At 59.4% G+C, this 12239-nt stretch overlaps 1 protein-coding gene across 10 annotated transcripts in view; it reads left to right on the top strand.

The window, feature by feature from the left end:
- Positions 1–12239, top strand: part of CLIP2 (CAP-Gly domain containing linker protein 2) — a 73338-nt gene that overhangs the window by 44424 nt on the left and 16675 nt on the right. For 7 of the 10 annotated variants that reach the window (XM_064593094.1, XM_064593097.1, XM_064593101.1 and 4 more), the window contains 6 exons: positions 153–277; positions 1813–2026; positions 2795–2992; positions 3860–3963; positions 5428–5515; positions 11675–11779. In XM_064593094.1, coding sequence (XP_064449164.1) covers positions 153–277; positions 1813–2026; positions 2795–2992; positions 3860–3963; positions 5428–5515; positions 11675–11779 — 834 coding nt within the window. The remainder of the gene's footprint in view (positions 1–152; positions 278–1812; positions 2027–2794; positions 2993–3859; positions 3964–5427; positions 5516–11674; positions 11780–12239) is intronic. The other 3 variants (XM_064593098.1, XM_064593100.1, XM_064593102.1) reach the window with 3 other exon arrangements.

Genomic DNA, 12239 nt, shown 5'->3' with positions numbered 1-12239 from the left:
CCCCACTGCCCTTGGGCCTCTCTCCTCCTCACCCCCACCTTCCCTGTCCCCTGCACACTGGAAGCGAGAGATGGGATGAGCCTGGGCACCTGGGCCGTCTCTGCCTGGGCCCACTGCATCCTCCGGACCTGAGTCTGTCTGTGTGCCAACAGGTTGGCGGGACGAAGACTGGCGTGGTGCGGTACGTGGGGGAGACAGACTTTGCCAAGGGCGAGTGGTGCGGCGTGGAGCTGGACGAGCCCCTTGGGAAGAATGATGGGGCGGTGGCGGGCACCAGGTATGGTGGACTTCCCCCGGGGTGCCTGGGAGGGAGCTTCTCTTCACCTGGGATGGGTGTGGAGGCTGAGGCTGGGGCATCTGAGGAAGCCCGTGTTGAGGCTCTGGGTAGCTGAGCCAGGCACCACGGTAGAGGTGCTGCCACCTTCCTTCTGTCTGAGGAATAGCATCCCCATTTTACAGACGAGAGAACAGAGGCCAGAGAGGTCATTGCTCAAGGTCAGGCAGAGTCACGGGCAAGTGCTAGGAGAGTCGTTGGTTCTGTGTTCCCTCTTGCATGCCACATGAGGCTATGTGGGGTGGGAGCTGTGGAAACGAGAGGGAGTGGTACCGGCCTCCCGGGAGACCCCCAGGTGACACAGGAAATAATCCAACACTGTCCAGTGCCCTACAGCCCCGGATAGGGTCACAGCTGGGCTCCAGGTCTCACGCCCTCTCTGATGAGAGGGAACTGGCTGCTGGGAAGGCTGGGTTGGGAGGGTGGCAGGCTGGGGCCGGGGGTGTGAGGTTCTGGGTGAGCAGCGTCTGCCAGGGTCGTGGGGCCCCACTGCCCACGCTGGCTGTCCCTAGGCTGGGCTGTGACGGATCTGGAAAGGACTGGTGACTGTGGTTCAGGCCAAGCCATCAGGGGAGGAGCCATACTTCACCCAGCTCTTGCAGGAAAGTAGGCTTTTTGCTTCTGCAGCAGGCTTGAGGAAGGTCTGCTACGCAGGGGGGACGGTCCTGGCAAAGAGCTGCCTGCAGGAGGAGGCGGGATGGGGAGGCACTTTCAAGGCAAGGCAAGAACTGGACAGAACCAGCTCCCCGGTCCCGTGTGGAATCTGTGTCCCGAGAGGTTTTGAGAGAAGATAGTCCCGAGTTCCTGTGGCAACACTGTGCCTTCCTGTTTGCAAGATGGGTGTTTCTCTCAACTCACTCTTGCCTTCAGAATTTGGGGGCAGGTGGGGCAGCAGCCCCCACCTCCAAGGTGTCTCCTTCAGGCTTTGGTTGCTCCATGCTGGGAGCTCCATGGGCAGGGCTCAGTGGGGTTCCTTGGGTCTGGGGTGGCCCAGGGGCAGTCGTGAGAGTGGAGGCTACAGATAGGGCTGGGGGGGTGCTCTGAATGGTGTGTGGGAGCCAAGCCCAGAAGACTGGGGAGTCCAGTCCTGGCATTGCCATTTAGCCTCCTGTGTGACCTCAGGCAAGTTCCTTAACCTCTCTGAGCCTAAATCTCATCTGTGAAACATGGATAAGAGTAGAGTGGCTGGGAGATAGAAATGAGCACTCACATAAAGGGACCGGTGCAGAGTGGGTACTGGGTAATTGTTATAACTCCTGGCTCCTCCTAAATATGCCCAATGGCTATTTATGGCTGCAGAGAATCTCGGGCCCTATTCCCCTCTGTTCTCTTTCTGGGAGTCCCATCTATTGGTCGTGGGGTGAGGTTGTTGGGACCCCAAGGACAAGCCTCTCTGCTGGGGGAGGCTAGGGGAGGCTAGAGGCGGCTCTGGGCCATGGGGCCATGACGGCAGTGTGGGTCTCTCCTGCCTCCCCCAGGTACTTCCAGTGCCCACCCAAGTTTGGTCTCTTCGCGCCCATCCACAAGGTAATCCGCATCGGCTTCCCGTCCACCAGCCCGGCCAAGGCCAAGAAGACCAAGCGCATGGCCATGGGTGTCTCGGCACTGACCCACAGCCCCAGCAGTTCCTCTATCAGCTCCGTCAGCTCTGTGGCCTCCTCCGTGGGGGGCCGGCCCAGCCGCAGCGGACTGGTGAGGGTGGAGCCAGGGAGGGGTACCCTGGTGTGTGGGTGTAGGGGGGGTAGGGACAGAAGGATCCAGGTGTCCCAGTCTCCCCTGACTTGCTCTGGTTCCAGGTCTCTCTCCATGGGTTTTTGAACACAGGTGAAAGCTTAGGGACCCCTAGCTGGCTCAGTCAGTGGAGTATGCGACTCTCGATCTCAGGGTCATGAGTTCAATCCCCACATTGGGCATAGAGTTTACTTAAAAAAGAAAAAAAAAAAGATGAGAAAGTTGATATCTTTTAATAGGAAAGATTGATCCATTTACATTTATTGTTATTTTTATGTCACTGATTTGTCAGTAGCCTAACCCTAACCCCTTTCCTGGGAGTTAAGGCGGGTCATACAGATATAGGACAGGTATTATGGGTGGGGGCAGGTGCAGGGCAGGGGGTTCAAGGTTGCCAGAGGCACCCTGGGTGAGGGGAGAAGGCAAGGCTGCCCTGCTGGGCACAGGGCCTTCTGTGCAAGCTGAGGCTAGGTTGAGAGTCTAGAATGTGTGCAGAGAAAGCGGCCCAGGTGAGGGAGTCCACATGAGGCAGAGCCCAGGTGCTGTGACTGTCGGGGGCCATGACTCCCCCGAGAACCGGGAGTTCCATGGATCTCGAACATCCCCCTACGTAGAGCCTCTAGGGCGCTGGCCGGGAGGAGCAGGGCCCTGGGAGGCGAGGCGCTCGAGCTGCTGTCCGGATGGTGCTCCAGATCCCTGAGTCCTGCCCGCACCCGCGCCTTCCTGCAGCTCACGGAGACCTCCTCGCGCTATGCCCGCAAGATTTCGGGCACGACTGCCCTGCAAGAGGCGTTAAAGGAAAAGCAGCAACACATCGAGCAGCTGCTGGCTGAGCGGGACCTGGAGCGGGCCGAGGTGGCCAAGGCCACGAGCCACATCTGCGAAGTGGAGAAGGCAATCGCCCTGCTTAAGGCGCAGCACGAGCAGGTGGCGGGGCCGGCGGGGCCGGCGGGTGGGGGGTGCCCAGAGGGTCCGCCTTGTGGGCCACCTTCATGCCGAGAATCCCGACCTCCCCCCTCAGCCCTCCCCCTGGTGGATCTGGAGCCTGGCCATCTCGTGCTTTCTCCTACTTAACTAGAGTGGGAGCATTTTCTAGGTCATGGAAAATTCTTCCCTGTTTCCGAGGCTGTGTGGCCATCTACCACGAGCTGTGTCTTTGCCAACGTGGCCGGTCCCCTGTGGTGGCTCAAGTTATTTCCAATTACTCACATTGTCTAAATATACTCATGTACACGTTTTTTGGTCTACACCCGTCCACGTTTCAGATCGTGCTTTCAAGTAGATCCGTGGGTTGGGTTTCGGGGCAGGGCGCCCTCGCCCGTCGACTTGGGTCTGCTGCAATCACTTGCCTTCTCTTCCCTGCTGGAGATGTTTGTCTCCTACGTGACAGATCCTTCCTGGGTCCCCATCCCCACCAGGAGCCTGGCTCAGCCCGCCGACAAGTGCTGGGATGATTAAGGCCAGGCTCCCGTGTGTGCTGGGACAGAGGCCTTCCCAAGACAGCAGGTCTTAGGTTCTTAGGGGTCGAGGGACGTGGCAGGCACTGGGGTGCTGGGGACTGGGGACAGGTGGACCTGGGGTTCCCACTGGGTGAGGCTGGCCTCTGCCGTTCCTGGCGCTCGGCCATGCCCTCCTCCCTCACAGCGAGGCCCACGGTCTGTGCCCCACCGATGGGGGTGGCCCGAGTGGCAGGCCCGGCTCCTCGCGCCCCCACGCCTCTCTCGCAGCCCTCCCCCGCCTGGACCCCGGCCCGGGAGGAGGCTGACGCTGCGCTGGCCCTTGCTCGGGGCCCAGTATGTTACAGAAGCTGAGGAGAAGCTGCAGCGGGCCCGGCTGCTGGTGGAGAGCGTGCGGAAGGAGAAGGTAGACCTGTCCAACCAGCTGGAGGAGGAGAGGAGGTATGGGCCACCACCCCTGCCCTGGGCCTGGGGGACATCTGAGCTCTGTGGGCCTGCCCCTCATCTGCAAAGTGGGGTGATGATCCCCATCTCTGCAGGCTTGATGCCTCACCACATCCGTCCACCGTTCTCCTTCCTGAATGGTGGTGGCGGGGTGGGCTCGCTGCACCTGCCCTCCCGGCCCGTGCAGCGCATCCCGAGGGGAACACGCAGGGTGGGGACCCCCCTCATGCCGGCTGCATCCACAGAGCTCCCAGCTTGGCTGGGTCAGGACCCCGAGGCTCCGAGAAGCAGCTTCAAAGGGCCCCTCAAAACACCTTGCTTCTAGGAGTCAGCCCCAGGCTGAGGACTTGCCTGCGTAGTCTCTCTCAATCTTACCATGAGCCCGGGAGGCGGCTATTGCCCCCCCATGTCACAGATGAAGAAACTGAGGCTCAGAGCGGGCGGGGATTTGCCTGGGGCCACCAGGCTGTTGGTGATGACACTGGTTCTTTCTGTCCTGCCACAGCGGCCAGTGGGGACTGTGGTTCCCTCTGTGTGGGGCCTCTGGCCTGACTTGGTCCTGGGGTCACCTAGCGGGACAAGCCGACAGGGGACAGGGCTTCTCTTGCCCCAGGGCCTCTCCCTGTCCCCTGGCCGACACCCAGATTTCTGGGGCTCCCTCCCCTCCGCCATGCCTCAGGCAGCCCCCCATCCTCAGCCCCCACTTGGGGGCTGTTTCGGGGCTTTCAGCTGAGGCCTGTGAAGCACAGGCTGTTGTTACCGTCTGACTTGAGGAGAAAGGGCTTATTTATATCTGCCTGAGACAGTTTTCGGGGCCCACACATCTGGTTCCCATGGTGACAAACAAAAAACTTGAACATGTCCTGGGGGTTGTGTTCATGAAGGGCCTGGGTGCGGGCCCCTGGGCTTGCTGGGTGGCCTTGGGCAGGTCTCTTGCCCTTCCCGGGGCCCCGTCTCCCCATCTGCAGGCCGGGAGCTGTCAGGAGGCCCCGGGAAGGGCAGCTCCGTGAGCGGTTATGTGCCCGCACCTCCCCTTGGTCTTGGCACGTGGGTGGGTGACTGTGTCTCCCCGAGAGTGGCTCCTGACGCCTACAGCAGGGCAGTGGGGACACTCATCGGGGAGCAGCCCCAGGACTCTGGCGCCCCGATTTTGCGGGGAGGGGACGAGAGTGAGGTCAGCAGGGGAAGAAGCCCACGCTCCCTCCCTCCCTGCGGGCTGTTCATGCAGAAGCAGGACAGCCCCTCCTGCCACCCCATCCCACAGCCACCCTAGGGAGGAAGGATGTTGCCTGACACGCCTCCGTTTTAGAGAAGCCGGTGGTCTCAGAGTAGAGCACGGGGCCGGCAGTTGGGAGGGCTAGAGGTTTCCAGGAGGCTCTGCCCCATCAGCCAGGACTCTGGGACGGTTGGTGCCTTCTGCGTGGTCTGAGCACGGGGTGAGGCCCACGGCTCTGAGCCCAGCCGGCTCAGCCCCCTCTCCCCCTGCAGGAAGGTGGAGGACTTGCAGTTCCGAGTGGAGGAGGAGTCCATCACCAAGGGAGACCTGGAGGTAATGGTCGGAGGACCGCCCCGCCCCCCCGCTTCTCCCCTGGCCCCTATCCCCGCGCCCAGCCCTTGCAGGGCACATGGTCCTGAGGACCAGGCAGCAGCTCTGGCCTCCCTGGGAGGGGGCTGGGGACATTTCAAGGGAGAAATCCAGAAGGGGCCTCTGGGAGAATGGGGAGGGGCAGGTCATGAGAGACTCAGAGGGTGTCAAAGGGGGGGGGGGAATGGCTCAGCTCCAAGAGCCCCAGAGGGGCCATGCTTCCTTTTGTTTGGCAGCCAGGTGGGGTGGACCAAGGGTAGCCATAGGACATAGTGGCTGGACTCCCCTATCCCTTCTTTGTTGGACAATAGCACTGAAGGTGTCCCTTGGGTCCTTCACTTGTCTTGGATTCCAGGTGACATTTTGGCTGGAAGTAGCTTGCTATTGAGTCTCAGAGCTTGTAGGTGGCAAAACAGCCTCAGTCAAAGGGACTCACCCAATCACGGAGCGAGGCAGCAGCCCCTGGGACCAGGACCCAGGACTCCTGGCTCCTGAGCTCAGCCCATGAGGAGGACCACTTAGGGCGCCTCCTGAGTTACAGCACCTGGACAGGTGGTCTGGGCAAAGGTGAACCTTTCACTCTCCGCTCCACCCCACTGTCTCTGAGCTGAGGGACAGGGGGTGCTCCCATCAGTTAGTGAAGGCCCCCAGCCACCCCCAGCCTTCCTCACCATATCATGCAGAGACCTCAGGGCTCACGAGGCCACCGTTGGGTGGGCAGGAATGCTTCGCTGCTGTGGTCCTCCTAGCTCCCTGGGAGGTGACAAGGGATGAGGACTCCTGGAGCTATCAGATGGGGCAGGGGACAGTGAGTTCAGTCCTCCACATGCTGGCCTGGGCCTAACTGGCCCTGGGCAGTCCCTCCCCTCCCCAGGCCTCACTTTGCTCATCTGCAAAATCAGGAGGTTGAACTAGGTCGGTGATTCTTAGACTTAAGAATTCATCACCTAGAGGGTGTGTTCAGACACAGTGCTGGGCCCAGCCTCAGAGTGGCTGTTCGGTAGGTCAGGGTGGGACCTGAGAATTTGCATTTCTAGAAGGTTCCCAGGTGGATGCCCGTCTAGGGACGATACTTTGGGGATCATTGCACTAGATCTTTTTTTTTTTAAGATTTTATTTTTAAGGAATCCCTACACCCAACATGGAGCTCAAACTCACAAACCCGAGATCAAGAGTCTCATGCTCCACTGACTGAGCAAGACAGGCGCCCCTGCACTAGATCATTTCTGAGCTCAAATTGGATATTATGGTTTCTGATTTTGTGAAGGAGCTGCCTTAAGAGCCCATGTCTTCGTTGCCCAGCAAAAGTGTGCCTGGGGTTGTCCTGTCCCTGGATGACCCCGGCTAGGGGAGGGACGTGTGCCATCTGGGAGATTTTTTCACCTGAGCTTTAAGGATGGATGTCGGGGTACAACCCCAGTGTAGGAGCCCCAGCCCAGCATTATTAGGATGTTCTCTTGTACGCTTCCCTCTTAGCCAAGGGGACAGGTCATGTGGTTGTCTGTGGCTGGCTTTCCTGCTGGGTGGCTGCCATCTTGCAGGAGTTGGGGTGGGCTTCTGGAAAAAGCACCTGTGCTTGCAAGGGACAGAGACCCCTCCTGCGCACTTCACTCAACGGGGTTTATTGAAAGTCTATAGGGAACTGTCACCGGGAGTTCAAGGACCCAAGGCAAGAAATAGCCTGAGAATCCACACCCATTCATTCTCTGCTCAGGGGCTTCCCTCTGCTCTTGACTCGTGGTCAGTCTGCACGTCTGTCTGACTCTTTTTCTCTCTCATTGTGTCTCCTGGGCTCTTGGCACGTTTGCTCCCTTGTCCTGGCTCCCCAACCACCACTGCCCCCCCACCCCCTCTCCTGGCCCCGCCCACCCACTTCTGGCCCCACCCACTTCTGGCCCCGCCCACCCACTAGCCTCCTGGCCCCGGGGCCCAGGCTCCAGCACCCACCTCCCATCAGCCCAAGCCTCCGTCCTCTGGAGAGAATCTGATTGGTCCCAGGCTAGCCAATGAGCTGGCTGGCTTTGGATCAGGTGTCCATCCCCGCTCCTTCAGCTGGGAGAGGCTGGGAGAGACCGTGACAGACAGTGACAGTCAAGGGGCGCTGGGGTCCTCTTGCTGCTGTTTTTCCTGTGACCATATTCATGACGACCTGAACACAAATGGTCCCAGAGTTCCGCTCACACCCACCCGTCTCGGGAGTCAAAAATAAAACCCAGAGCATTCCTGTGAGCTCCTGGTCTCCCACCAGCTGTCACCCCATCTCTCTGCTTGTCCTCCTCCTGGCCTCACTCCCCGGTTCCAGCCTCGTAGCCTCCTTCCTGATCTCTAGACGTCGGCCTGTCTCAGGGCCCCTTGGCCCCTGGATCTACGCTGTTGAGAGCTTCCAGTCTGTGTCATTCGGTGTCCTCTGTGAGCTCACGATTCCCTCGCCCCGCCCCCCCCCGAGAGCCACACTGGCGCGCCTACTGGACATCTCCCCCAGGGAGAGGGAGTGACGGGGGTCTGTAGCAGTTTCCAGGGGCTACTGTAACAAATCACCACGATTCGGTGGTTTAAAACAATGCAAACTTATTCTCTCGATGTTCTGGAAGCCAGACATCTGAAATCAAGGGATGGGCATGCGTGCTTCCTTTGGAGGCTTGAGGGAGAACCTGTTCCACGCCTCTCTCCCAGCTCCGGTAAGGCTCCTGGCGACCCTTGGCATCCCTCGGCTTGTAACTGAGTCACTGGCTTTGTCACCACATGGCCTTTGCCTCTGCATGTTCCTGTGTCTCTGACTTGGCCTTCGAATAAGGACACCAGTCATTGGGGTTGGGGTCCACCTTAATCCAGTATGACTTCATCTTAACTAATCACATGTGCAGAGATTCCTCTTCCAAAACAAAGTCCCATTCGGAGGCTCCAGGTAAAGGTGAGGTTTTGGGGGACACCGTTCAACCCAGTACAGCATCCTAAATGGAACATGTGCAAGACAGATCTCTCTATTTATTTCCTGACCCCCCCATCTCAGCAGTTGGCCCCACAACCCCACAGATGGTTGCTTAGCTGACTTATCTTGAATCTTTCCTTCATCCCTCCCATCAGAAATCCTCCTGACCTTGACCTTGCCTCCAAAATTCTTTTCCTCCCCATAGCCACCTTCCTGGGCCAGACCCCAGCACCTTGCCTCGGACAACTGCGCCGGCCCCTACTTTGCACCTCCCGTGTTCTTCCGCTCCCCATTCTCCACACTGAAGCCAGATAACCCTTAAAAATACAGCTTTGGGATTTTTAACACTGGGGAATTTTGAGCCTACACATAAGTAGGGAAGAAGGTATGATGAACTCTCATCATTGGCCCGTCAGCGGGCTTTAGTGATTATCAACTCATGGCCGATCTTGTTCCAGCTCTCCCCCCCACCACCCACAGCCCCCTCTCCGTGTTACTGTAAAGCAGACCGCTGACCAAATGTCTTAAAGAGGCAAACCAGCCCCTGCCGCTTCCCTGCTCACACATCTGGCACCACGACCCCAGGTAAAGGTAGGCTCTTCCAGAGTGGCCCAGAGGAGCCCCTTGGGGACCCCACCCTGTGCACCCATGTTCCTGGACGCCCCAAGCTCTGTCTGCCTCTGAACTTCTCCGTGTGCTGAATCCTGCTTCTCCTTCGGGCCTCACCTTCCGCAATATTTTTCAGAGAAGCCACCTCTGCCTCTTCGATATTACGTCCACCCCCTGTGCCCCTCACCTGAGCCCTGTTCCCAGCTCCAACCACAACCTGAAATCCTCTGTTGTTTGCGTCCCTCCCCGCAATGTACACCCCTGGGGGGCGGGGACCCTGTCTGTCTCATCCACCTTTATGTCCCCACTGCCAGAAACAGGGCAGGATCACGGGGAAGGTGCTTCTCCCAGGGTGGGAATCCCAGGTCACAGGCTGGAGACAGGTTTTCTGATTCTCGAACGGATGTTTGCCACGTTGCACCGTGAAAATGTGTGTGCCTCTCCCATCCGAGTGGGGGCTCGACCTTACTGGGATTTGGCTGTTGTTGATTAATCAATCATCCAGGGCTTACGTGTTACGATTTTGTTAATTAAATAGTACCCATTGGGTCACTTGATTACTTGCATGGGAGGACCCGTGGTAACAGGGAGCGCCAGGCTTGTGAACTCAGAAGCAGCTCTCTGTTGATCTGTGCGCTGTGAGGACTAAAGAGAGGTCAAGAGCAGTGACGCATGCCTCTGACCTCCAGGAGCCCCTAGTGCAGGTGGGGAATCTCCCCCACATAACAATTCCAGCCATCAGTTACCCAAGGGGTATCCCAGGGCAGTGTCTGCTCTTCCCCGGCGTGTGGACACATTGCGAGGAGAGGCTGAGCGGCAGGTGCGGGGTGTAGGCAAGGCTTGGCCGAGCTCCCAGATTTGAGCTGCGGCAGGGAAGTGGGGGTCCCCCGCTTTGGGAGCCTCCTTCGATGATACATGTTGCTGCTGGAAGTCTGTGGCTGCCCCTCTCGGCCATGGAGATGGAGAGACTGCCGAGACACCCTCTATGCGGGGGTTGGGTTGTAAAGTTAGCGCACGAGACAAAAGTTGCATCCACCCTTACACGGCCTCCAGCACCTTGACCGTGGGCGTGGGTTGATGAACGTCAACTCCCGGGAGCTTGAGCGTGAGAAGCAGGAACGTGGTGGCCCCAGTCCTCACATCCCCATCGGGCTGTTGCTCACTTCGGCACAGGATCCTGCACACTGCAGTGTCCCTGGAGCGGATGGAAGGCCCGATCATCCACCCCACCCAAAATGTAGCCTTCGAGGCTGTTTTCCATCCCCCCACGTTCCTGTGGTTGAATTTATCTAATTAAGCAAGCACTTGAAGCAAGTCCGCTGGATTTCCCCGTGTCCCCATGGAGACCCCAACCTACAGACCAGGAGGCTAAAAGTTTGGAAAGGGGATGATGCAGGGCGGTGGCGGGGGGAGTCCTTTTGGGAATACCAAGTGAAACTTGGAATTGTGAGGCTGGGGGCTTTTTCTTATCCGTGGAGCCACCAGTCATCATTTATGATCATGCTCCACCTAGCGTGGGTCCTGGGCCGAGCTGCGGTACCCACCCTCTGGGAGAGGAGGGTGGGGACGAGCTCCCCGCCCGCCCCCCTGCCAGGGGCTGACTTCGAGACACCATTGTCAGCCTGTAATTTCCTGGAAGAGCCTGAGCCTGGTTGCTTGTTAGCACTGTGGCGTGCTGCCCTCTTGAGAGAGAGAGAGACAGAGAACCTTTTTAGTTGTTCCTTCAGGAACTCGCTTCTCCTGGAGGCTGAAGGCTGAGGAGGAACCCCTGGCTTCTCCCCACGATGAACTTGGTCTCCAGATTGCCCTTGTGTCCTGGAGCCAGCACCCTTGGCCCCTGCCACCCTTGCAGATCTGTTACGAGAAACCCAAATGCCAGGCTGGATGCCCCGAGAACGGCGGGCTTTGTTAGCGTGGGAAGCTAGAACAAAAGCGTTCTTGTGCTTTGGGGAGACCAGGCATCCTCCGCGGGGGCCCTGAGGGATGGGCACCGACACGCCGGGCTCGGGGCAGGGCAGTGGGTGTCAGAGCCTGGCCTCCACCAGGGAGGCCAGGCCAGCAGAATCACGATGGGGTAGAGATATCTTTTAAAACCTTCCCATTCAATTGGTTCCTGCACCTTCAGCTCAGGCCTGGGGGGCCAGGAGTCCTGGGTTCCTTTACTGAGCCGTCCATCCCGGGGCCTGCAGTGTCAGGATCCTGTGCCGAAAATGAGCAACAGCCCGATGGGGAGCAGGAATAGGCGGGGGCCCCTCCCCAGGGCCGCAAGGGGAGACAGGAGGGAGCCCGCTGCCCTGTTACCACCCTCTTCAGGGTGGGGTGGCTTGGGGGGCGTTTAAACAAACCCAGATGGGGACCCGGTGGGGGGGGCCGCTGGAGGGCCCAGCCTGGCCCACCTCCCCAGACCTCCTCTGTCCCCGAGCCACCTCCTGTCCTTGACCTGCTCTCCTGTCTTGCTCACGGAAGTTGACGCCGCCTCTCTCTCTCTCTCTCTCTGTCTCTCTCTGTCTCTCTCTCCCTCTGGCTTCCTCTGCCCCGCACTCCTCTCCCCTGGCCCGCCTCCCCACCCGCCCCGGGTGGACCAGACCCAGACGCAGCTGGAGCACGCACGCATCGGGGAGCTGGAGCAGAGCCTGCTACTGGAGAAGGCGCAGGCCGAGCGGCTCCTCCGAGAATTAGCGGACAACAGGGTAACCCCGCCTCGGCCGCCGGCGCCTCCTTCGGCTTCTCTGTTTTATTATTTTCTGTCTTTGGCTGCTATCCTCGTTGTGTTTCGCCTTTTTTGCGCCCCTTCTAGGAGGGAAGTCGAGGTTTAGGGACGCTTCCACTCCACTGCCACGTGACGCTTGTTGGCGAGGAGGGGGTCTTCGGGACTGCACCCCAGCTCATGGTCCCACCAGCTGGGAATGTCCTGCGAGGCCCTCCCCCGCCCTCTGTCCCCATGCGCTGCCAACACAAGGCTTTGTCATGTTCAGAAATGGGGGGCCTCTTGGGAACGGTTTGCCCCTTATATATGGGCAGGCGCGGTGACAACCCATCCACACCTCCCTTCTCCCCAGGCTGGGGAGGCTGAGGAAGGCGGGAGGTCGGGGGGGGGGGCCGCAGATCCAGGCTTCTCTAACTTAGGGGGTCTTCATTCTGGTGGCGGGA

Source organism: Mirounga angustirostris, unplaced genomic scaffold (assembly GCF_029215605.1).
Source record: "Mirounga angustirostris isolate CCGP_5_RB_7025 unplaced genomic scaffold, mMirAng1.0.hap1 SCAF_5, whole genome shotgun sequence".
Classification (NCBI taxonomy): Eukaryota; Metazoa; Chordata; class Mammalia; order Carnivora; family Phocidae; genus Mirounga; species Mirounga angustirostris.
The sequence above is the reverse complement of the archived record's forward strand: the minus strand, read 5'-3'. Positions and strand labels throughout refer to the sequence as shown.